Here is a 25423-nt window from a genome sequence, read left to right on the forward strand (position 1 = left end):
TGCGGGGGTCCCAATCGAAAGGCAGAGGGAGTTGCATCCCTCTGCCTGAATCCACAGATGCTGCGATAGGTTGAACGTGGCATCTGATGGGTGAAATAACAGGGTTTGGTGTGATCGCCTTTCCCTGTCAGTGCAGCTGGGTTCCTGCTGTACGGTACAGCTGGCAGCCACCATGTATGGAGCGGGCTCACTGCAGCAGTCAATTACGGCATTATGTGTTAAAGGACTAGGGCATATAAAGTCTTTCAGATTCTTCTGTAAAACAGTTACACATACTAAAAAGTAGTTGAATTTCCAGTTTGAATTCACGTATTCATATTCATCTATTTGAGCTATGGCCTACTTTTCATTCAGATATGGAGCTAGTAACAATAGAGTGGATTATCTAAATCAAAGCCATAGATTAAAAAAAACAAAACGAAACAAGAAAAAGTTCCAGAAATTGAGAGGGATTAAACCCAGATGATTGTGTCAGTTTAGGTATTTGGTGTTGGCATTAGTTACAGCTATTAAATAAGTGAAGGGCAATGGAACATTTACTTCTTGGACCACAATTACTTCTTTATAGTTTTTCCTTATGCTTAATATGGTTTATGCGTTGTATAAATTGTATGGAATCTCAATCTGGCAATCTACTAGGCAGGTCATGCATGCCCATTCTTAAAACATTACAGGATTGTCAAACAGTCTCCATTTTCATGCAGGTGTTCAAGAGATGCCAATTAAAGAAGAGCTGCACAAGGAGAATCCCCCTCAAAGAAGAGAATATTTGAATTCTGATTGAATTAGCGCCTGGATAGGCCCTAGGAAACTAAATGCAATAATAAGATTGTCTAAATTTCCAGGCATCAGTTTTTGTTAAAGAGGTTGTCCATCTTTACGTCCCCTTAGACGTCCGAGAATCATAACGATTCACGGTAACGAGCGTTGATAGTAACGCTCATTAGCAATGATCGGGAGGTGTAAATGTACCGCCGATTACGCAATGAACAAGTACACAAAAATGATCGTTTACCAGCAGCAGATCGTGGCATGTAAACACGCTCTCCTGCTGGCAAACAACGAGTCATTATGGCATATGGCATTAGCGATCGCTCCCCCCCATTCTCTGGAGAAGTTCAATTCATGCAAATGCAGCAGTCTCCTCTGCCGGCAATCAGCCGATTGTCAGGAAGGAAAGCTTCTGTCCCAACTATCTGCTGTCACATCGTCCCGTGTAAATTGTAATAAAAGACTCTACAATCATCACTTAGGACCATATTACACTACCTGATGTTTGGGCAGTGTGAGTGCCAATGAATGATAACATGATAACTGAGTCATTTCTCCCTCATTCATTTCTGTTGATTATCGGCACCATATCCCGAATTACACAGCGAGATGTGCTGCCAATAATTGGGCATCTTTTATCCTGATGAAACATGCCCATCAGTCACCTAATAAGCTTTTACTTGTTCATCAGCTGATCGATTATCCGGAACTAGTGATCTCCTGCCTCACAATGATTGTCAGCTTTTGTGCATATAGGCAGATATGCCGGCAGCTGATAATCGGGATAGTGCAGGAGACTACTAATTTTTAGTTTAGTTTGCTGTATTATTCCTTAAGGCTGGGTTCAGGCCTGAGCGTTTTACAGCGCGTTCCTACACGCTGTAAAACGCTCAAAAGGCAAGAACCAATGATTCCCTATTGGAATGGTTCTCACCTGAGCGTTTTACAGTGCGTACGATCGCGCCGTAAAACGCCCGACGCCCCAAGATGTATAGGAGCTTCTTTGGGGCGTCTTGTCGCGCGTTCCCGTACATAGACTTCAGTGGGAACGCGCGACAATGGGCGTTCGCTTGTCTCTGTATGCGCGATTGCAAACGCCCGTACAATCGCGCATACAGAGCGTACGTTCAGTACGCTCAGGTCTGAACCCAGCGTAAAAGGGAATCTGTCACCAATTTTATGGTGTCCTAACTAAGGGCAACATAAACTAGTGTCATCTCTCCTTAGCAAAATTTTGGGTTACATTACTTAATTGACCTAGCCATTTTGCCAGAAATCTCGTATTGAACAGCTCCAGCTCATGCCAATGAGTCCCCATATTCATGAGCTCCTGGCCTGTGAGGGCCAGTTTGCAGTGGTCGCCAGTGAACACATGCGGGCTGCCATCTTAACTCACAAGTCTGGCGATGCACAGGGAAGTCCTTACCTGTGCCGCAAGCCGGTCTGAAACAAATGCAGTCACCGGGAGCAGGCAGTTCCGAGAACAGCCTAATGAAGGCCCCTGGTGTCTGTTCTCGGAACTGCCTGCTCCCGATGGACCGCATTTGATTTCAGACCGGCTCGCAGCACAGGCACAGGTAAGGGCTTACCTGTGCATCGCCGGACTTGTGAGTTAAAGGGAACCTGTCATGTGGATATTTGATTATAATCTAACTAATTATATACAATCATTAACTACTAAAAAGTGCCTTAGATGTATTCACTTATTGGTGTGACAGATGGTTACCTCATAATATACACACAAAGATGCCACATGCTAATGAGCCGATTTGAGTCCAGTGTGATGTCATTGAGTCCAGCGTATATTTAATTCAGAGCTATAGCCACTCCTCTGCCCACCTGCTGCTGATTCACATGGAAACAAACTGTCACTCAGCAGCAGGTTGGCGGGGAGAGTATGGAGCTCATGAATATTCAGGACTCATCATTATCAGCTGGAGCTTTTCAATACAAGATGTTAGCAGATTGACTGGGTCAATTAAAGAAAGTGACCCAGCATTTTGCTAAGCAAATCAGTCACTTATTTATGTTGCCCTTAGTTAGGACACCATAAAACTGGTGACAGGTTCCCTTTAAGATGGCAGCCTGCATGTGTTCGCTGGCGAACACTGCGAACTGGCCTTTACTGCTCCTGGCTGACCCCGCCCACCTGCTGCTGATTCATAGGGAAAACAAACTGTCAATCAGAGGCAGGTGGGCGGGGAGATCCGAGAGCTCATGAATAAGGGGACTCATTGGACTGCGCTGGAGATGTTCGGATTTAAAAGTGAGGGCAGCAGAAAACTGGTGACGGATGCCCTTTAACTTCTAATTTACAAAGGACAAAATAGTTTTGTGCGCTGCTGGTATAATATACCAAAAAACCAACCAGAATAAATATGCTGTCCTGAAATAGGACATAATATTCTCAGAGATCTGCTTTACGTATGGGAGAAAACATTTGTCAAATAAGTAAAATAACAAAAAGAAAAATGGACACATATACAGATCACACAATATCAGCTCACATTTTTTTTTACTTTTTTTCATTATTAAAATGTTATTTTTTTCCTCCACTGTAAGCAACGTACCTGCTGTCTCTCTCAGGCACCTCCTTTATAGCTATCCTGACTTGGTTACTGAGGTCTCGTCCTGCATAAACCACTCCATGTGTACCTTTACCCAATACAACTCTGTCGCCATTTTCATCATATTCATAATCGAACTGCAATAAAAAAATAAAAAAAAAGTGATGCCAGATTATAAATCTTTGTAAAACAAAAGCAATGATGTAATCATCATGTATTAGTTCATTAAAAGGAATTCATTTATACATGTGTATGTCAGTCATAGTCATCAGTGCATATACTTGTGGACAAAAGTACGTTACTTATCATTAGAGAGGAGTTGATTTTTTTGCTATTTGTTTTGGGTTTGATTCTAAAGAATTGGTGAGCAGATTTGATTTGGATATGAATAAATTCAAACCAAAGGGAAAGTACTAAGACTGTCCTAAAAAGTTGTGCATGACGCTCTGTGCTTCTAACCTCTTTCAAGCTCTTCACACCAGGACGGCATTAGTAATGTGGCAGTGTCATATATAGCATAAACTCATGGTAGCATATTTAGAAATGCACTGCACTGTCAGATTTTATTTTTAAATGAAATGGAATCTGTCATTATGATTTAGGAATATTATCTGCAGTAACAAATGAGTAGTACGGCATATAAGGAGTCCTGATCACAATTTAATATTTTTCTACTGCCCCCATTCCCCTGTCAGCACTCAAAGAAAAGACTACTATGCCATGATGAAGAGGAGAGGTATAGAGTAGGCTCAGCATGCATGTTGGTACCTGCATCCCCTGAATTTAATGGAGGCCATATTGGCACCAAAAATGATAAAAAGCAGAGTACACCCAGCATGCATGTGGAACCTGCACTCCCTGAATTTTATGGTGCTTCCTTTATGGCACATAACCGGTAGCATTTAGTGTTAGGTTCCCATCTTAGGCTGTATTCACACGTCCGCAATGTGTTTTGCGGAAACACGGAGACACGGATCCGCAAAACACGGAAAGCGGCAATGTGCTTTCCGCATTTTGCGGACCGCACATTGCCGACATAATAGAATATGCCTGTTCTTGTCCGCAATTGCGGACAAGAATAGGACATGTTCTATTTTTTTGCGGAAACGGAAGCACGGATGCGGAAGTGCGGATCCGCAAATGTGGATGCGGACAGCACATTCCGTCCCCATAGAGAATGAATGGGTCCGCACCCTTTCCGCAAAATTGCAGAAAGGATGTGGACCCATTTTGCGGACGTGTGAATGGAGCCTTACAGAGATTGCCTTGACGTGCGGCAGACGGGCCCAAATAATTTTGTACAAAATGTATTTGCCAAAAATCTCAAATTTACAAAATAAGCGTAACATTAGCACCAGAATATTTTCTATTACTATGGCATATTTAGTTTGCAGAGTGCCGTTGCATTGTTTTTTTTTTTTTTTCTAACATGAGGAAGAGGACTATTCCATTTAGTGGCAGATGCATTTTTCTCTATCTTCTGACATGTAAAATTGTGCCTTCCTCGCTAAAATTCGGATTTGTCTGGAATCAAATTTTTGGGAACCTTGAGACAAATTTAATTTGCTTTGAATCAATTCTCTTATGTCTACTTATCATCCCAAGGGCTCATTTACATGACCACGAGGGCCTTGTGCCTGTACTGTGGACTGCAAATAGTGGTCTGCAATGCATGGGCATAGGCTGTGTGAATCCTGTATAATGGGTCAGCGATCTGCAAAACACAGCAAAAAATAGGACACGTCTTAGGCTACTTTCACACTAGCGTTCAGAGCGGATCCGTTCTAAACGGATCCGCTCATATAATGCAGACGGTGGCTCCGTTCAGAACGGATCAGTCTGCATTATATTGTATAAAATTTTCTAAGTGTGAAAGTAGCCTGAGCGGATCCGTCCAGACTTTTACATTGAAAGTCAATGGTGGACGGATCCGTTTGAAGATTGAGCCACAGTGTGTCATCTTCAAACTGATCCGTCCCCATTGACTTACATTGTAAGTCTGGACGGATCCGCACGGCCAGGCGGACACCCGAACGCTGCAAGCAGCGTTCAGGTGTCCGCCTGCTGAACGGAGCGGAGGCTGAACGCCGCCAGACTGATGCATTCTGAGCGGATCCGCGTCTATTCAGAATGCATTAGGGCTGGACGGAAGCGTTCGGGTCCGCTTGTGAGCCCCTTCAAACGGAGCTCACAAACGGACAGCCGAACACTAGTGTGAAAGTAGCCTTATCTCTTGCAGTTCGGAGTGACGGACCCGAAAGCCCACAGAAGCATTTCCAAGTGTTTCCATGGGCCTCTGATCCGTACCTCTGCTCTGTAAAAGAAAGGGCATGACCCATCTTCTGCAGCCTCATTCAAGTCAATGGGTCCGAATCCATAGCACAAAATGCACAAAGCCAGTGCCTGTATATTGTGGATCTGCTGTTTGCGGTCCGCAATACGGTAAAGGAGCCCTTAAAGTCGTGTGAATGGGCCCTAACAAAGGACTTGAGATGACATCTGAGCACCATCATTTATACCTTCTTAGTAAAATAAAAATACTGCGGTACATTTATCAAGACTGACGTTCCCTTACGCCAGTCTTGATCCCTGTCCGCTGGAGTAAAGGGCCCTAACGAGATTGGTTTCCAGGGGAAACCAAGTCCGTTCTCCTTTACACCAATTTTGGTAAATGTTCTCTTATTATGTGGTTCAATTCATTTTTAGAACTCTGCTTACCAGAAAACCTAACCTCACCTACTGGTCACATGGTGCATGGTTTGTTAACCACCTGAGAACTCAGCTGTAACAACCTCTGCACCTATGTGAACAGCGCATGATCAGGACAGGTTTTCAGCTAATAATATGCAGCAAGCCATATGTAAAGCCTCATTCACAAGTCAGTGTTTTGGTCAGTGATTTCCATCAGTGATTGAGAGCCAAAACCAGGATTGGAGCCTCCACAGACAAAAGGTATAAGGCCTCTTTCACACGACCCTATGGCTTTTTCAGTGTTTTGCGATCCGTTTTTTTAACGGATCGGTTGTTCCGTTTTTTGTTTTGTTTCCGTTTCTGTCCTGTTTTTCCGTATGGCCTATACAGTAATTACATCGAAAAAATTTGGCTGGGCATAACATTTTCAATAGATGGTTCCACAAAAACTGAACGGATACAGAAGACATACGGATGCATTTTTTTGCGGACCCATTGACTTAAATGGAGCCACGGAACGTGATTTGCGGGCAATAATAGAATATGTTCCATCTTTCAACGGAACGTAAAAACGGAATGCATACAGAGTACATTCCGTTTTTTTACGCGGAACAATCGAAATGAATGGTTCTGTATATGGAATGCAAAAAAACAAAAAAAAAAAAAAAACGGTCGTGTGAAAGAGGCCTAAGGGAAAGATCTGCACCTGTTCTGTGTTTAGAGCCGCACCTGGTTTTGGCTTAAAATCACTGATGAAAATCACTGACCAAACACTGTGTGTTTGAGGCATAACAGTTCACAGGACCCTTTTACTTCATCCAGTGTTCCTGCGGCATCACTGTGTGCGTTAGTAAGATATTGGTACACTAACTTCCAGGGAATCTGTATCACAATCCACTTCGTCTGTGTTTTTTCCATGTTCTTCAGTGATGCTATTCACCATATCAAAAAACCTAAAAAAAAAAAAGAAAAAAAAAAAAAGAGGACATCAAGCCGAAATAAATAAAAATATATCATTCAGTTAATGTAGTTTGATATTTATCAGGCAATTTTTGAAAAAAAATATATAAAATATGGAAAGACTGCCATGCACAGTATAAAAAAGCCAAATTTATACCACAGTGTACATAATACACAAAAAAATCTAATTACATCCAAGAATTCATAAGAGGCTAACTAACCACAGCATCTAAAGGATAAAAAAGAATGTTGCCTTTAGTAGTAAAACCCTTTATAGTGAATGAAGGCAGAATGACCTAGACGTTTTTCTTCCGTAGGAAATATTTACGTACTTTTTACAGTGAAGTTCTGTACAGAAGTAGATCTGGAAGTCATCGGAGTTGTGCAAAACATACAGAAAGCAGCATCTTTCTTCAAACTTCGATATGCTGAATAAGACAGAGGGTGTTAGAAATTAATTTTATACTCATATCAATTATGTTTAAATTAATCAGTGAATTTTACCGAGAAGCAGCTAGAGCAATGAAAATCTCAATAATTGCAAACATTCAAGCAAAATTCAAACATATCAGTTAATAAAATGGGGTCAAATTTATCTATAAGGCCCCTTTCACACAAGCGAGTATTCCGCGCGGATGCAACGCGTGTTTTTCATGTAACGCAGGCCCCATAGAAATGAATGGGGGTGCGTGAAAATCGCAAGCATCCGCAAACAAGTGCGGATGCGGTGCGATTTTCACGCACGGTTGCTAGGAGAGGATCGGGATGGAGACCCGATCATTATTATTACAGAATGCAATGCAAAATAGCACTGGAGGGGTTAAAATAAATATATATATATATATATATATATATATATATATATATATATATATATATATATATATATATATATATATTTTTTTTTTTTTCCACCTTAATCCACTTGATCGCGCAGCCGGCATCTCTTCTGTCTGTCTTCTGTGCTGTGTGCAGGAACAGGACCTGTGGTGACGTCACTCTGGTCATCACATGATCCATCACCATGGTAAAAGATAATGTGATGGATCATGTGATGACCGGAGTGACGTCACCACAGGTCCTGTTCCTGCACACAGCAAAGGAAGACAGACAGAAGAGATGCCGGCTGCGCGACCAAGTGGATTAAGGAGAGTTAAATTATTATTTCTTTTAACCCCTCCAGCGCTATTTTACTATGCATTCTGTATTCAGAATGCTATTATTTCCCCTTATAATCATGTTATAAGGGAAAATAATACAATCTACAGAACACCGATCCCAAGCCCGAACTTCTGTGAAGAAGTTCGGGTTTGGGTACCAAACATGCCGATTTTTCTCACGAGAGTGCAAAACGCATTACAATGTTTTGCACTCGCGCGGAAAAATTGCGCATGTTCCTGCAACGCACCCGCACCTTTTCCCGCAATGCCCGTCTAAAAGAGGCCCAAGAGTTTATAGCCCTGAAGAGCTGAATTCCTTACAGCTGCCCTGATCTCTGTCCATACTACTTCTGCATAATTTAGCAATAACGTAACAAATACATAAAAATGCAAATCCCAACATACAAGGAAACAGAAGATAACTGATCACATCTACACCATATATGGGCAAAATCTAAAAGACCGTATTTTTTGCTTTTTAAGACACACTCCCCCCCCCACTCCCCCAAAAGTAGGAGGAAATGGTCGTGCGTCTTCTAAAGCTAATACTAGTGAGCGCTTCCATTGTGGAAGCGCTCACTAGTATGCATTAGGTGCCGGGAGCTGGGAAGATACGCTTCCGATACTCACCCTCCCTAGTCTTCTTGCTATAGCCCACGCTCTACTGTCATGACCCTTTACAGCATAGGTGCACAACCTGCGGCCCGGGGGCCACATGCGGCCCTTGATGCCATTCTGTGCGGCCCACAACTATATTGTAACAGAAATGTATGTCTATGTCTTGTGGCTGCTCACATGTATTCCCCCATTAGATGGGAGTCCTGGAAGTGTAACCAGACATTTAAAGTATATACCGTATGTACAATACACCATAAATACAATATTTCAGTTCTTAATACCCCTTTAAATTTTATTTTCGGCCCTCGTGATCGGTTCAGTCTGGAAATGTGGCCCTCAACCAGAAAAAGTTGTGCACCCCTGCTTTACAGTGTCAGGACGTAGTGCGCACACAATGACCTGATGCTGCACGCAGTCAGGTGAAACTGCAGCATGGGCCAGAGAAGACAGGGGAGCACGATGCCTGATCCGTAGCGGAGCCACGGCGCAGGAAAGGTAAGGACGTTTTTTATTTTATTCTGATGGGGGGGGTCTGAAAGAAAAGGGATGATCTGAGGTCTTGATGGGGGTCTAAAAGAAAAGGTCTGATCTGAGGTCTGATGGGGGTCTAAAAGAAAAGGGCTGATTTGAGGTCTGATGGGTCTAAAAGAAAAGGGCTGATTTGAGGTCTGATGGGGGTCTAAAAAAAAGGGCTGTTCTGAGGTCTGACATGGAGGGCTGATATGGGGGTCTGATCTGAGGATCTGATATGAGGTCTGATGAAAAATATATTTTTCTTATTTTCCGCCACTAAAATCAGGGGTCCGTAAAAATACGGTAATCACCAATATATACTGTCTCTACCCCAAAAGTGCACCAAAATAAAGTATATGTTTTCCCACCAAAAATAAGGCCTTTTTAGGGTACTTTCACACTAGCGCTTTTCTTTTCCGGCGCTGAGTTCTGTCCTAGGGGCTCAAATCCAGAAAAGTACTGATCAGTTTTATCCTAATGCATTCTGAATGGAGAGAAATCTGTTCAGGATGCATCAGGATGTCTTCAGTTCAGTCTTTTTGACTGATCAGGCTTTTCAGAAAACCGTAGCATGTTGTATTTTTACCTCCGGCCAAAAATCCTGAACACTGACTGAACGCCAGATCCGGTCTTTTTCCCCATTAACTTGCACTGTGTGTTCGGTCAAACTATATCCGGCTTTTGCATGTTAAACCCGAAAAATTTGAAAAAAAATAGTTAACGTACATAAATGGCGGATCAGTTTTTTCCAATGCATTTTTTCATTGTGATCAAAATCCTGATCAGGATTCAAATGTAAGCCGTTATCACACGTTTTTCCGGATCCAGCGGGCAGTTCCGGTGTCGGAATTGAACGCCGGATTTAAACAACGCTAGTGTTAAAGTAATCACCAAAAAATGAAACCGACTTACGTATATATGAAAATCCAAAAGACTTTATTATAAATATATATGAACAATACATACATGCATAATAAAAGAAGGCAGCACAAGGCAGGACACATAGATGAGGAGCAGGACCCAAGGAGAGGCCGGGAGATCAGTGCAGGAAAATAACAACAATACCTAGTGTGAAAGTAGCCTAAAGCCATATTACTGCCAAAATCTTGATAATATAAAAATACATTATATTTATATATATATATATATATATATATATATATATATATATATATATTTATTTCTATAATGCATACATAAAAACATACCTTACACCTCTTATGGAAGAGGCACTGAAATTCCATTCGTAAAATCCTTTCTGAAACATGGAGAAAAAAAAAAATGGATGCAGGGGTAATGTATCGGAGAGAGATCAATGCATAAGAACAGAAATTAAGGGATTACAACAAAAGGTTATAATCTATTAATCTAGAAAGGTTGAAAATTATATTTGCAGTTTGTCAGTTTTTCATTGTGACTAACAAGGACAAAATATGTTGATATACTTTACTATTAATATGGCGTCATATATTCTTTTTGTGTCATATAATTAAATTACCTTATCATGTGGAAGTACGTGCCAGATAGATATCGTTTTCTCATCAGCTTCACTATTGATGGAAAGATAGGATGGCAGATAGATCTTTGTAGGTTCCAGGATTAAGACCTAGTTGAAATTATAATGCACTGATTTATACCGAGTATGTAAAAGACAGTATCAAGTTTTAAAGGCTATGGACACCTCAATTAGTCTTCATTAAACATTTTCAACAGTTTTTCCTCTACAGCCCCAACTTTCACTACATCTATAGAACATTACTCTGCCTCACACAGAATCCATCAAGAAGGTGCACTGATGGCTCAATATGTAGCCCTTATGTCTGACAGCTCATTAAGGGCTCATGCACACAAACGTATTTTATTTCCATATCCGTTCACACCATATGGGTCCACAAAAAAAAACCTGAAGTTACTCTGTGTGCATTCCATTTCCATATGTCTGCAAAAAAATAGAACATGTCCTATTATTGTCCGCATTACGGACAAGGGTAGGACTGTTCTATTAGGGGCCAGCTGTCCCATTCCGCAAAATACAGAATGCACACGGACGTCATCCATATTTTTTGTGGACTGCAAAATAAATAAAAATAAATAAAAATTACCTCCTCCATTTGCTTGCGCTGTAAGAAATACTTGCTGCTGACTGGAAGCTCAGGATAGGACCTGTGAGACGTCATCACACTGGAGCACAGGTCCTGTCCTGAGCTTCTAGTCAGCATTTTTCTTACTGGGGGCACTAATGGGGGTCTTCATCTTTATTGTTGGCATTAAGCTCACCTGACTGCAGACTGAGGTATGCGGACCTTTAATAAAACTAGTTTAGTACCCCTGTTCTATATGTTTATAAGGTTTCCTATATTTCATTTCAGAAACTGATCCTATGAAGAAAAGCCTAATGAAAATATTCATTCCATATTCATTTGTACGATCTGTTCAATTTCAGATTAGTGGGGTGTCTGACACCTACATCGATTTGCTGACATTGTTTAGTACAGCATCAGACATTTTGTAGAGGCAATATCTAGTATGGTTGCTAAATCCCAGTGCAATACCAGACACAACCCCTACCAAAATGTATGGCACTATGCCTGGAGTCTGACATCCACTAATGTTCATTGCTTATCCTAAGGATAGCTCATCAATATTCTAGAAAATCTATTTCGATTTGGTCTTTCATACAAATATTGGGCAATATGTACTTACTGGAAAACGCACAATGGACACATTTGAATTTGTAGATTCAACTAGAAAATCCATCCAAAAATCAACAATCTCTTGTTTGGATACATGTTTCTCCAAGTTTGGTTTCTTGAATTTTTGATAAATCAGAATAGTGTCCACCACAGAGTTCAAGTACCTAAACAGGAGCCGATGCAATGAATGAATTGACAAAATGACTAACATTGACACTAGTCCAACTACCGTAATTTGCTCATTGTTATTCTGAACGTATTTAAATGTATGCTTATATTTGAAAACATGAGATATAGTCTCCTTGTAGGTTGTTAGGATACAGATGGCAAAGAAATATAATAATTGTGACAAAAAGCTGTAGGAATTGTAATACAATTGAAAGTAAGGCTACTTTCACACTAGTGTTTACATTTTCCGGTATTGAGATCCGGCAGAGGATCTCAATTAATTTTGTCCCCATTCATTGTCAATAGGGACAAAATGGCACTTAACAGAACAAAATGCTCCAATACACATTCCGTTCCATTTGATTGCGTTCCCATACCGGAGAGCAAGCTGCAGTTTTCTTTCAGTCATGGGATACAGAGCAAAACGGATCACGCATGACCCATAATGCAAGTCAATGGGAACGGATCAGTTTTCTCAGACACAATAGAAAACGGATCTGTTCCTCATTGCCTTTCAATGGAGTTCATGATTGATCCATCATTGCCATGTTAAAGATAATAAAACCGGACCCGTTCATAACGGATGCAGATGGTTGTATTATCACTAATTGAAGAGATTTGGTGACCCTGCTGGATCTGGCAAAAACGCAAGTGTGAAAGTAGCCTTAAACATGCCTTAAGATGAAAATGCAGAAACCAAAAGGCATGTTTATTGGCATTAGTTAATAAAAATCCTCTATATGATTCATTTTATTTAAAAAGAAATAAAGAAAACAGCATAGTCACCAAAGCAGGCATATTTAAAACAGATTTGTCATATGTTGATGTGCAGCTATAGAACTAATCTAAAGTTGTGGCTTATTTTCAGTGCTATAAAAAAATGACTTAGGCTGGGTTCACACGGGCGTCTCCGGATTAGGTCCGGATGCGTCCCGGTGTATTGCAGCAAACCCGCGAGATTAGGTACGCAATTGCAGTCAGTTTTGACTGCGATTGCGTTCCGATGTTCAATTTTTATCGCGCGAGTGCAATGTGTTTTGCACGCACGTGATAAAAAACCGACTGTGGTACCCAGAAGTTCAGGTTTGGGTTCGGTGTTGTGTAGATGTTATGTAACCATGTTATAAGGGAAAATAATAGCATTCTGAATACAGAATGCTTAGTAGGTGATCAATTGAGGGTTAAAAAAAAAAAATGAACTCACCTTCTCCTCTTGATCGCGTCGTTCCCGGTCTCTTCTTTACTTCTTTAATGATGAATTACCGGCTATGACCTGTGGTGACGTCAGATCACATGCTCCAATCACATGGTCCAGGTGATGGACCATGTGATTGGAGCATGTGATCTGATGTCACCACAGGTCCTTTAGCCGGCAGCTCATCATTAAAGAAGTAAAGAAGAGACCGGGAACTATGCAATCAAGAGGAGAAGGTGAGTTCATTTTTTTTTAACCCTCAATTGATCACCTACTAAGCATTCTGTATTCAGAATGCTATTATTTTCCCTTATAACCATGTTATAAGGGGAAAATAATACAGTGAATAGACTGTCACCTAGCAACCATGTGTGAAAATCGCACCGCATCCGCACTTGCGTGCGGATGCTTGCGATTTTCACTCAGCCCCATTCACTTCTATGGGGCCTGTCCTGCGTTAAAAACGCAGAATATAGAGCATGCTGCGATTTTTAAGCAGTGCAGAAGTGATGTGTGAAAAAAAAAAAACGCTCATGTACACAGCCCCATTGAAATGAATGGTGCCGGATTCAGTGCGGGTGCAATGCGTTCACCTCCCGCATTGCACCCGCGCGGAAATCTCGCCCGTGTGAACTCAGCCTTAAAGGGGATTAATCAATATCAGATCGATGGGGGTCCAACTTTCGGCACCCCAGCTGATCAGCTATTTTATTTGAAGAGAAGGTCGTGCTCCAGGCGAGAGCTGCCGTTCATTCATTGTTTACCCGCTCGCGGTCGACATCGCGGCGGTGAGCAGGTGTAATTACAAGAAGCCGTTCCGTTCTCATCTATGGGATGACTCCTTCCTATACACTTGATAGGAAGGAGCCGTTCTATTTAAGTGAATGGGACAGCTTGTAATTACACATGCTAAACACCGCGATGTCGACAGCGAGCGGGTAAAGCTCTCGCCTGGAGCACGGCCTTATCGTCAAAGAGCTAATCAGCGAGGGTGCCAGGTGTCGGACCCCCACCAATCTGATATTGATGACCTTATCCTGAGTATGTGTAACTGGGTTACATGACACATGGGAGACACGTCACCACTGCTGCCAGTAATTGTTTGCAGTGGCCACATGACCAGCATCAAACCGGATGTTGACATGGAGAGACAAGAGATCTGTGGGGCCCTAAGGGGAACAATAGAGCCCGAACCCAGCAGTGGGGATCAGGTAAGTATAATTGCCCCCACGGGTCCAGCCATGCTAGGTGGTCTGCTGAAAATGTCCCGTAGGATAAACAACCCCTTTAAAGTTTGATGATTAGCATACCTATCAAAACAGAAATTGTGGTGCCACCTAACCTATACTGGGAGAGTTGGGTATCACTTTTCTAAAATTAATACAAAGCTCCTAGCTTGCACAAAAAAACCACAGCACTAAAAGCATTGCTTCTGCGTGAGAATATTGTTCCTGATGGTTGTGCCATACTGCAGGCACATGAATTGCCTATTGGTTATTAAGGCATACAAAGGGACAGCTCCAACATACAAGTTGTATGGTAATGTGAAACTGGTTATGATAAAAATACAAAAACTGAAACTCACCAAGCTGGTGCCTTCATCTTAAATAGTTTTTCTGCTGCCTGGATTACTTTTGTGTGGTCATTTGCTAATACACTAGCTCCCATATAGTATCCAACATCCCAATAGCTCTGAAGTTTCTCCATGCTTCCCTTTTTACCCAGCAAACTGCTAATTTTAACTCCTGTAAGAAGATAAATAATATTACTTTTTAAATTAATTGGCAAGCAACTATAGGAATGGGCTGTATGTAAATCAACTGGTAAAGAATAAGCAGTGAAAATAAATACCATACAGATTACATTTGACACTTTTCTAGTAAATAAAAAATAAATAAAATAGTCCTGCTATTCATGTCTATTTACTCTATAGGTTTCTCCCATTGTAATTTGCAAAGATCAATGCAATAGGATGATCAGTAGAGCTGAAAGTTTCATGATAAAGATGAAACATTACAATACTAAAATGTATACATTCAAAACATGTATTACACCAATATGTTACAGTAGTCATATATAATATAAATGCATATTAGATTTGTTCTCCATTTCCATTGAGAAAAATAAAAAATTATATATATATATATATATATATATATATATACACACACACACACACACACACACACACACACACACACATACATATATATATACACACACACACACACACACACACACACACATACATACATACTACTGACAAAAAGTTGGATATTTGGCTTGTGGGTGAAATTTCAGGATGAACTTAAAATGCACTCTAACTTTTACAGGTGAGCTTAATGTGACCTTCTCTAAACTGTTGTCCAACTGTTCAATGTTTCAGTACTTTTTGCACAACTTGCTGTTCTCTAACAAGGAGCTTAACGGCAAACAGGTATTTGAGCCATGAATCGCCCAATAAATTTCCTGGTTCAATTAGAATTGGTATTTAAACCAGAGAAAGGAATGTGCAACAGATGATAACTTTGTCAAAACCTCTTCCACAACTGCACTTTAGGAAACACTGCTTTAATGGATCCTTTAGAAGTCTCCAGATATAAAGCTGCTAGATGGATTCCAAAATGACACATTATTTTGTCTGTACAGTATATATCACCACCTGAAAGGTTACATGGAGGGGTGGATAGAGCCTAAGACATCTGTCTTGTACTGCTATGGTCAGCTCACAGTAGTAAATACTTTTGCAATTCTTGCCTGGCACAGCTTGCTGCTAGTACTGCCAATAACCCATTTCCGTCTCATAATCATTCTCAAGCCAACAAAACGTGACCACATTTATACCATGTAAACTCTACTCAGAGACACACAGCAGGGGAGAAAGATGTCAGTCAGGAAAAATAAGTAAAACATCACATGCCTAAAAAGTTATTCATTCTGCAAGTTGACCTATCTTTAACCTTAAAGGGATTCTGTCACCTGGATTTTAATGACAGAGCTTTTAAACATCATCCCATCAGTCTGCTCGTTTTGTATTAAAATATACTAGTATTACTACCCTAAGTGTTGTCCTCTGTCTAGAAAATCACTTTTATTAATATGGTAATTACCTGAGTAAGGAGCCCAAGGGGCTGTCCCTCCGGCCGTTGGAGCCCAGCACCGCCCCACTGCTAACTTATTCACTCCTCATTGCCGGCTGGAGCATGTGCAGTGCGTCCTGTGAGGCGGATTCCAGGCGCTGATGTGTATCCACGGAATGAGTTCGCTGAGCCATAAGCATGCACATGCGCCGTGGATACACATCAGCGCCTGGAATCCGCCTCACAGGACGCACTGCACATGCTCCAGCCGGCAATGAGGAGTGAATAAGTTAGCAGTGGGGCGGTGCTGGGCTCCAACGGCCGGAGGGACAGCCCCTTGGGCTCCTTACTCAGGTAATTACCATATTAATAAAAGTGATTTTCTAGACAGAGGACAACACTTAGGGTAGTAATACTAGTATATTTTAATACAAAACGAGCAGACTGATGGGATGATGTTTAAAAGCTCTGTCATTAAAATCCAGGTGACAGAATCCCTTTAAAAAAATAAAATCTATAAAAATTTAAATAATCTGTACAATCTTATTAAGGGGTCCACCTTTTTATAGCTTTTTTATTCCCACCGCCACCCCCCGTCAGACCTGTGGAAGAAGGCTTATTCACCTCCTCCCCGCTGCTAATTTCCGACACCTTCTGCATTTGGTACACTTTGTTCCCTGCTTGTAAACTTTCAGGATGACTAGTGACGTACCACTTGGGGGACACATCACGTTTGGCTGAAGGGGAACATGTGACCCCCGTCCATTCTGGAAGTTTACGAGCTGTGGTGGACTGAAGGAGCCAGAACCAAGCTGCAGGCAGCAGGTACAAAAAAAGCACTAAAAAGCTGGAATCCGGGGGCGTGGCCAACTGTCGACATGGCCGGACGTGTCTGAGAGCGGCTCCGGCTCCGTAACTCCATCCTGAACCATCCTGAGCTGGCAATACGGCGATTTTCAGTTTAGCCTGAGCTGTGGAGTACCCGGAGACAGCAGAACCTGGCCATGGGTCCCAGCAAAGCACAACAAGCGGCGGACCGCTTGAAAGAATTTGCCCGCCAAGAATCACAACATGGCGCCGCCGCCACCTCCTCTCCTCGCGCACCGCTAACCAGGGGGCAAGCTGGACAAGCCCCGGCGGCAGAGTCAGAGGAAGAACCTGAGATCACCCTGCAATCCTCTCACAGCCAGCTGATGGCGGCTATTATGGGCTGTCAGTCGTCACTTACGGGCAAGATAGAGGAGGTCAGAGTGGACCTGGGCCTCTTGCGCCATGACGTCCAGCAATTGAGAGAGCGGGTTCGGCTCACTGAGGAACGGGTGTCTGAGCTGGAAGATACTACCAGACCCTTGGCGGCTAGGATGTCTGCTGTGGAAGGAGCGGTCGAAATGTGGCGTCAGAAATGCGACGACCTGGAGAACCGCTCCAGAAGAAATAACATACGTATTCTGGGTATGCCTGAGCGGTCTGAGGGATCCGACCCTGCCACGTTTATAGAAGGATGGATCAAGGCGACGTTCCCGGACGCATCATTCTCGACGGCTTTTGCGGTGGAGAGAGCCCACCGGGTCCCTGCCCGGATGCCTCCACCTGGGGCTCCTGCAAGACCGCTCCTCGCCCGCATGCTTAACTGGCGGGATCGTGATCTCATCCTCTCCAAAGCGAGAATCAAACAAACCATCACCTTTGGATCTGCCAACATATCCTTGTATCCAGACTTCTCAGCAGAGCTACAAAAGAAAAGGGCTACATTTACCTCGATAAAGAAACGTCTGAGGGACCTGGATCTGCAATATTCCATGGCCTACCCGGCCCGTTTGAGGGTCCTGGATGGCGGGAAATCTCATTTCTTTAATAACCCTAGGGAGGCCGAGGACTGGCTCCTAGTGAGGCCCCGGAATGCGCCTCAAAGATAAGGTGGTATTTGTTTTATCCGATTCCGTCTAGGACTGGATCTCCATCCGTTTTCCCCCCACTTTGAGCGGTGGGGACTCCATTGAACTACCTCATAAGCATTATATAGGACGGCCGACGAGGGTGTGAGACTCGTGGGTATGTCTAACATGGGTCTTAGGTTAAGTCTGCACTGTGATAATGTATTGCCATGCTTGTAATTGATATTGGGAGCTTGCTGTTTTACCTGCACTTGTATATACCATCTCTACACTGTGTGGGTCCCCCACTATCATGGTCACAAATGTTCTATGCTTTAGAATTGTTTACTGCCCGGTTCGCTGGGATTTGATGTTTGTGTTACGGTTTAACTGTTTTTATGTCAGTTGGTGCTCTATGTATTACTACGATATACACTGCTATGCTGGGTTTATTGCATATGATCATGCGATTCCTGGTACATTCTACTTATTGATCTCTATTCAGAACAAATGGCATCTGTGACATGTATGTCCTGGAATGTGCGTGGTCTGGGTGGCCCTAGAAAGCGTATGGCGGTATTTGCACATGTTCGTACATTTTCTCCGCATATACTGTGCTTCCAGGGGACCCATGTCACAGCGGAAACGGAGGGTAGGTTGAAGAAACCATGGGTGCAATGGGCTAGAAGCGCATTTGGCACGTCGTACTCCAGGGGGGTGTCCTTACTGGTCCACCGGTCGGTTAGGTGGGAGGTACACAGGGAAGTGATAGATCCTGAAGGCCGGTATGTTTTTGTGTTTGCGCATTTGAACGGGGTGCCCTATGTCGTGCTTGGTGTTTATATACCTCCCCCCGCAGGTCTCACTGTTCTGCAAGCTGCGGCAGGTTTTGCAGCTCAATTCCCATCAGCCGGGGTGCTATGTATGGGGGATCTTAACCTGGTGGGTGATGAGACACTAGATAGGTTCCGGAATAGCCCTCATGTAGAAGGGGTACGGGTGGGTGACTCAAGACTTAAACGCTTCATATCAGAATTGGGGTGGCTGGATGTGTGGAGGGAGAGGAACCCGTCTGCTAGAGAGTTTTCCTGTTTTACGCCATCCAGGGGGGCGCTGTCCCGCATAGATTACATGCTCTGTGATGCGCAAGCTTGCCTCGCTATTTCAGATGTCAGATATGTGCCTCAGGGACCGTCTGATCATGCGCCCATTGTGGGGACATTGTCCTCTTCAGCTGGGGAGCCCCGTCGCCACAGTCTTCGCATACACCCGTTTTGGTTGTCCCTGATGGGCATAAATGACCGTATACCTGACCAGTTGAGGGTGTTCTTGGATCTTAACTCAGAGGGGGATAGCGATGCCCTTATATTATGGGATACCCTGAAAGCCTTCTTGAGGGGGTGTATCAAGTCATCCATTTCATATATCAAGAAGACTGGGAGACTTAAGGAGGAGGAGCTGGGTGCGCTATGCAAGGAAGCTGAGTCTGCATACATATCTGATCCCTCTGAGGCGAATAGACTGGACTGGATGCAGAAAGGTAGGAAGTATATGATGTATCTACAAGAGAAGAGTGACCGCAGGCTTTTCTTTATTAAGCAACAAGCCTTTGAGCAGGGTAGTAAGACGGGGAAGCTCCTAGCACAGGTAGTTAGACGTAACACTATGGCTCCTCCGATCATTCGCATTCAGACGGAGGGTGGGAATGTGGCGGAGGATCCGGAGGGTATATTAACCAGATTCAGGGAATTTTACAGCGATCTGTATGAATCGAGATACCAGTACACTTTGTCGGATATACGATCATACCTAGGCGAGGTGACTCATCCTCAATTATCCCCCTTGGATAGGGGGCTACTTGACGAAGAGATTACTTTAGAGGAGGTTTCTGCTGCAATTAAAGGCTTGAATTTGGGAAAGTCACCAGGCCCGGACGGCATCCCCCTGGAGGTATATGCCAAGTATGAAGACATCTTGGGGCCTCAATTGCGCAAGATGTATGTAGCTTCCCTGGGAAGGGGCCAATTACCAAGCACGTTATACGACGCTTCTATTGTGGTCCTCCTAAAGCCAGATAAAAATCCCCTAGAGTGCGGGTCTTATCGCCCGATATCATTGCTGAATCTAGATTATAAAATTTTGACTAAGATATTTGCAAATAGGTTAAACAAGGTGATTGCCTCAATTGTTCATGAGGATCAATCTGGATTTATACCGGGTCGTTCTACATCAAGCAACATCAGACGTGCCCAGGTGGTGGCGCAGGTGGGATGCCTGGAAGGCAGACAGTGGGCCTTGGCTTCTCTAGACACGGCCAAGGCATTCGATTCAATTGAGTGGGAGTTTCTATTGAATGCCCTGGAATGTTTTGGCTTTGGACCCACCTTTGTTAAATGGATGAGGGTGCTATATCACCGACCTACTGCAAACATTATGGTCAATGGCTCCCTGTCATCTACTTTTCCTTTGCACAGGGGTACCCGGCAGGGATGCCCCCTATCCCCGTTGCTCTTTGCAGTAGCTATCGAACATTTGGCCATTAGAATACGTCAGGATAACATTTTTAAAGGGGTGTCAATGGGAGGCAGGGAGGATAGACTGGGGCTGTACGCGGATGATCTTATTCTGTTTATGGATTCAGTGGATGTGTCCTTGCCACGGGCGATTGACCTGATCAATAGATTTGGGGATTTTTCTGGCCTGCGCATTAATTGGTCCAAATCGGCTCTAATGCCCTTATGGTCCCCGGGTTGGCCCCCTGTACATCACAATCTTATGGTGGTGGAGCATTTTAAGTACCTGGGAGTCATTATCACCAGGGAAACAGCGATGTCACACCAACTTAATATTGTCCCTATTGAGTCTTATGCTGTAGACAAATTCAGGTCCTGGAGCATGTTGCCTTTATCTATAATGGGCAGAGTGAATCTTGTCAAGATGATTCTCTTACCCAAGGCGTTATATCTCCTAGGACATGCCTGCACCCCAGTTCCAAAGAGCTTCTTCATGAAGTTACATTCTGTTATAACGAAGTTTGTTTGGGGGAAGGAGAGAAGGAAGCTAGCCCTTGATACCTTGCAGAGGGGGTGGCAACAAGGAGGTGCGGCTCTGCCGGATTTCTTTCTTTATTTTTTGGCAGGACAGCTTAGATTCTTGACCACTTGGGTTTCGCAGACTCCTTTGCCAAATTCTGAATACTACCTGAAGTGTCATTTGGGTCTGTCTACCTTGTGGCCGATCTTGGAGAACCCACAGGTAATAGAGGGTCGACTGTTGCCCATACATAGGTTAGCTCACCAGGTTTGGGGGGCTGCGAAGCTCCAGCAATACCGAGACCTTCCAGACGAGATAGTGTTATGGAATAACCCCATGTTCCCACACCTACAGCACTGTGGAGGGAGAAGTATTTGGGGGAACTATGGTGTACTTACGCTGAGGGATTTGTATGAGAAGGGTGTTTTATACTCCTTTTCTCAGCTACAGGAGAAGTTTGGAGTTATGCGGCTTCACTTCTACAGGTTTCTGCAGTTACGACATGCTGTTCAGGCCCAGTTTCGTGGTAGTACAAGAAGCATTTCCAAATACCCACTAATAGGCATTTTCAAGACACAGGGTCCTGGGGGGTTGGTCTCGAACCTATACACACACCTCCTTGATCTTAAAGTGAGATCCAAACCCTTGCTGGCGGAGACTAGGTGGAAGGAGAGGGTGACGCAGATGACTGATGAGGAATGGGCTGTAGCCATGAGTGCGCCATCTACTGTGTCGCCTGCCCTCAACAATAGACTTATCCAATTGTTCATTCTCCATAGGAGCTATTTGACTCCTACCAGGTTACACAAGATGGGTAGACTAGACCACACGAGATGCCACAGATGCGCCCAAATTAATGCGGATTTTTGGCATCTTATCTGGGACTGTCGCTACGTACAAGCATTCTGGAAGAAGGTGGTGGATATTATATCTACACTAGTTGCAGAGGTGATTCCATGCTGCCCCAAGCTCTGTCTTTTGGGAGTAGTGGATGGTGATGCACACCCCTTGTATGTCTGCATCTTCTTACGGGAGTCCCTGTTCTTTGCCAGGAAGGCCATAGCTTTGCGTTGGATGGCGGACAGACCGCCGACCGTAAGCCAATGGAAGGCACTGGTAAATCAGATATTGCCGTTTGAGAAAATAATGTATGGTAATAGAAAATGCCCCCAGAAATTTGATAAGATTTGGGGCTCCTGGTGTTCTTCGCCGGTTACTGCATTGCCCTCCCATATGCTGTCGGCGTGAAATGCATTGTAATATACACCTTAGTTCTTCATTATGTGTGTGAGGGAACGGGGGTGGGAAAAGACTGGATCTCATTTTTGGTGGATGGCTATTGTATATCTCTTGTTTCTGATGCCGTCATGAACTGTATTTAGAGATTTGTTCTCATCAAATGTGTATCGGAGGATCTCACTGACAAATATGTGTATACGTATATGTGTAATGTGATATGGCCAAATATGTACTGTACCAATTTTCATTTGTTATTCTCAATAAAACGAGTAAAAAAAAAAAAAAGCTGGAATCCCCTAAGCTGGAAACCCTTAAGATGGAAACCCCTTTAAGTTAAGATTGCCCAGACAAGACCTTGCAAATTCAAAATATTATTACTTGGTAAATCACGGTATATGGTAAAAGTAAACAACTTCAACAATTTGATTTTAGTTTCTCACTCATGGTACCTTAAATAGTAACTCTCCTTAAAATCAGTGTGAACATTTCCTAGAAATACTTCTTGCCCACCGGTTTCTTTTGGTCTGGTTCTGCAGTATAAGGCTACATGCACACGAACGTTGTTTGTTTCCGTTTCTGTTTTTTTGCGGGTAGGACGCGGACCCATTCATTTCAACACTGTGTGCTGTCCGCATCAGTATGTCCGTTCCGTTGCCCCGCAAAAAAGGATAGGCATTATTACAATGGATCCGGAAAAAAAAAAAAAAAAAAAAAGGATCCCATACAGAACGTCATCCGTTTTTCTTGCAGATCTGCAATTTTTGGACCGCAAAACACATATGGTCATGTGCATGTAGCGTAAAACTGATGGGCAATGCAAAGAACCTGGCTTAAGACTGTCCCGCTCTCGCTCAGCATGCAAAATTCTTGCCCAGGCATGGCCAACCTGAGGCTCTCCAGCTGTTGCAAAACTACAACTCTGAGCATGCTTAGACTGCCTACAGCAGGGCATGGTGTGAATTGTGGTTTTACAACAGCTGGAGAGCCACAGGTTGGCCATGCCTGCTCTAGCCTTTCAATTTACCGTACACAGGAACACAGTCCGAGCTGGCATACACTGCCTGTTTTATGACCGTCTACAGCAGCAGAGAAATGCATCATGAACCATGCAACGTGTCACAGATATTGCTCAGTGTAGGTCTCTGTACTGAGCCACAAAAAGTGTGGATAAGAAAATGACCAATTAGTAAAATTACCGATTTTACGAAGTTCAAATGAAGAATCAAAGTTATGCCCAGCCGCCAAAAGGAGCACTGCATAATTAATTCCAGAGTGAAGGGTTGGCTCAGACTCAAATGCTCTCCTGTACCTAGAAAAGCAAACACATTGAGACAGATTAATAAACATAGGATGGGTGTTCACACCCCGAATTTCCTGCGGTTCCATAATATTCCCACATTCACCGCGTAGCTGCCTCATTTGGCTCAGTACATGTACATTTCCTGACAGTCCTTACTCCTTGGATGTTAAGCTACTTTCTATCATAATATCAATCTCTGCAAGTAATCTCAACGTGGGCTGACCTGAAGGTGAGTTTGTGTTACATGGACAAAAAGAAAAAAAAAAAAAAGTGTTTAAACATTTTATACTTGAAAACCACAGATAAGCCAGAGGAAGGCACAAACCACCCCTGAATGGCACAGAGCAACTCCTTCCTGACCACTACTGATGGATATTTGTGGTAACCCATATAATATGTTTCTCAAGTAATATCAAATCCTTGAATGTTCGGATTACAAAGTACGGTAATGCTTTCAACTTAAATAAATAGCGCTTTGCCTTATTATAAGCAAGCAGTGACCGCTTTCACATCGGTTACTATAGGGTCCATTTCCAGATTTATATAAGCAGGTCATATCAGCCTTCTCTTCTCTAGGGTAAACGCATTTAGTTTGACTACTGATCTTCTTTATGTATATAATTTGAATCTCTTGTTCTCTGATTCTTTTTTTGTTTTTTTATGGACTGGTGCCCAAAACAGTGCAATGGTACATTGTAAAAGGGGAAATAATATTTTCTTCTTTACAAGTGAAGTCTTTTCTAATTATAAGACAATAGCCTTTTGAACTTTACAGCAGCAGACTGACACCAAGTGCTATATTCTTCAATTACACCCAGATCCTTCTCCATTTTGACTCACCTAAAGCCTCATTCACACAGCTGGGGTTCGGTCAGTGATTTTTTGAGCCAAAACCAGGTGGCCTTATGGCCTCATGCACACGGCTGTTGTGCGGCAGTTCCGTGCAATGGGGACAGCAATTTGTGGTCCCCAATGCACGGGGAACGGCCGGGACGGATCGAGACCCATTCAACTTGAATGGGTCTGTGATACATCCGCACCGGACAGAAACACCACGGTAGCACTCCGCAGTGCTTCTGTGCCTCCGCTCCGCACCGCAGCTCCGGATTGCAGACCCATTCAAGTTAATGGGTCCGCATCCATAGTGAGGAGAGCTGTTTGCGGGCTGCAATACGGCCACGGCAGTGTGCATGAGGCCTATGTCTGTGGAGGCTTCAATCTTGGTTTAAGCTCACAATCACTGATAGGAAAACACTGACCTTGTGAATGAGGCTTAATAGAGATCCGTCCAGGGTATAAAAAGCATGCAACTAACACATACAAATCTAGTTCTTTACAAAAGGTAGGCAATGATGGATCTGTTGTCATTCTGATAGTGGTATACAGCTGAATGTGGGTTCTTAGTAATGGAATTAGGATTTGATTTGATAACGTTTTGTATATATGTATAAATACACCCCAAAACACATTGCCCTAGTTCTCCCGAGTACGGCGATACCACATGTGTGACACTTTTTTGCTGCCAAGATGCGCAAAGGGGCCCAAATTCCAATGAATACCT

The 25423-nt window shown here is 43.2% G+C and overlaps 1 protein-coding gene across 1 annotated transcript in view; it reads right to left on the minus strand.

The window, feature by feature from the left end:
- MAP3K5 (mitogen-activated protein kinase kinase kinase 5) overlaps window positions 1-25423 on the minus strand; it is a 185903-nt gene that overhangs the window by 58988 nt on the left and 101492 nt on the right. Inside the window, exons 8-15 of the mRNA XM_044289658.1 lie at window positions 23759-23871; window positions 14922-15081; window positions 11984-12137; window positions 10779-10886; window positions 10489-10538; window positions 7322-7417; window positions 6901-6982; window positions 3342-3475 (exon numbers count right to left, since the gene is read on the minus strand). Coding sequence (XP_044145593.1) covers window positions 3342-3475; window positions 6901-6982; window positions 7322-7417; window positions 10489-10538; window positions 10779-10886; window positions 11984-12137; window positions 14922-15081; window positions 23759-23871 — 897 coding nt within the window. The remainder of the gene's footprint in view (window positions 1-3341; window positions 3476-6900; window positions 6983-7321; window positions 7418-10488; window positions 10539-10778; window positions 10887-11983; window positions 12138-14921; window positions 15082-23758; window positions 23872-25423) is intronic.

The sequence above is a fragment of the Bufo gargarizans genome, chromosome 4 (genome assembly GCF_014858855.1).
Source record: "Bufo gargarizans isolate SCDJY-AF-19 chromosome 4, ASM1485885v1, whole genome shotgun sequence".
In the NCBI taxonomy this organism is placed as follows: domain Eukaryota; kingdom Metazoa; phylum Chordata; class Amphibia; order Anura; family Bufonidae; genus Bufo; species Bufo gargarizans.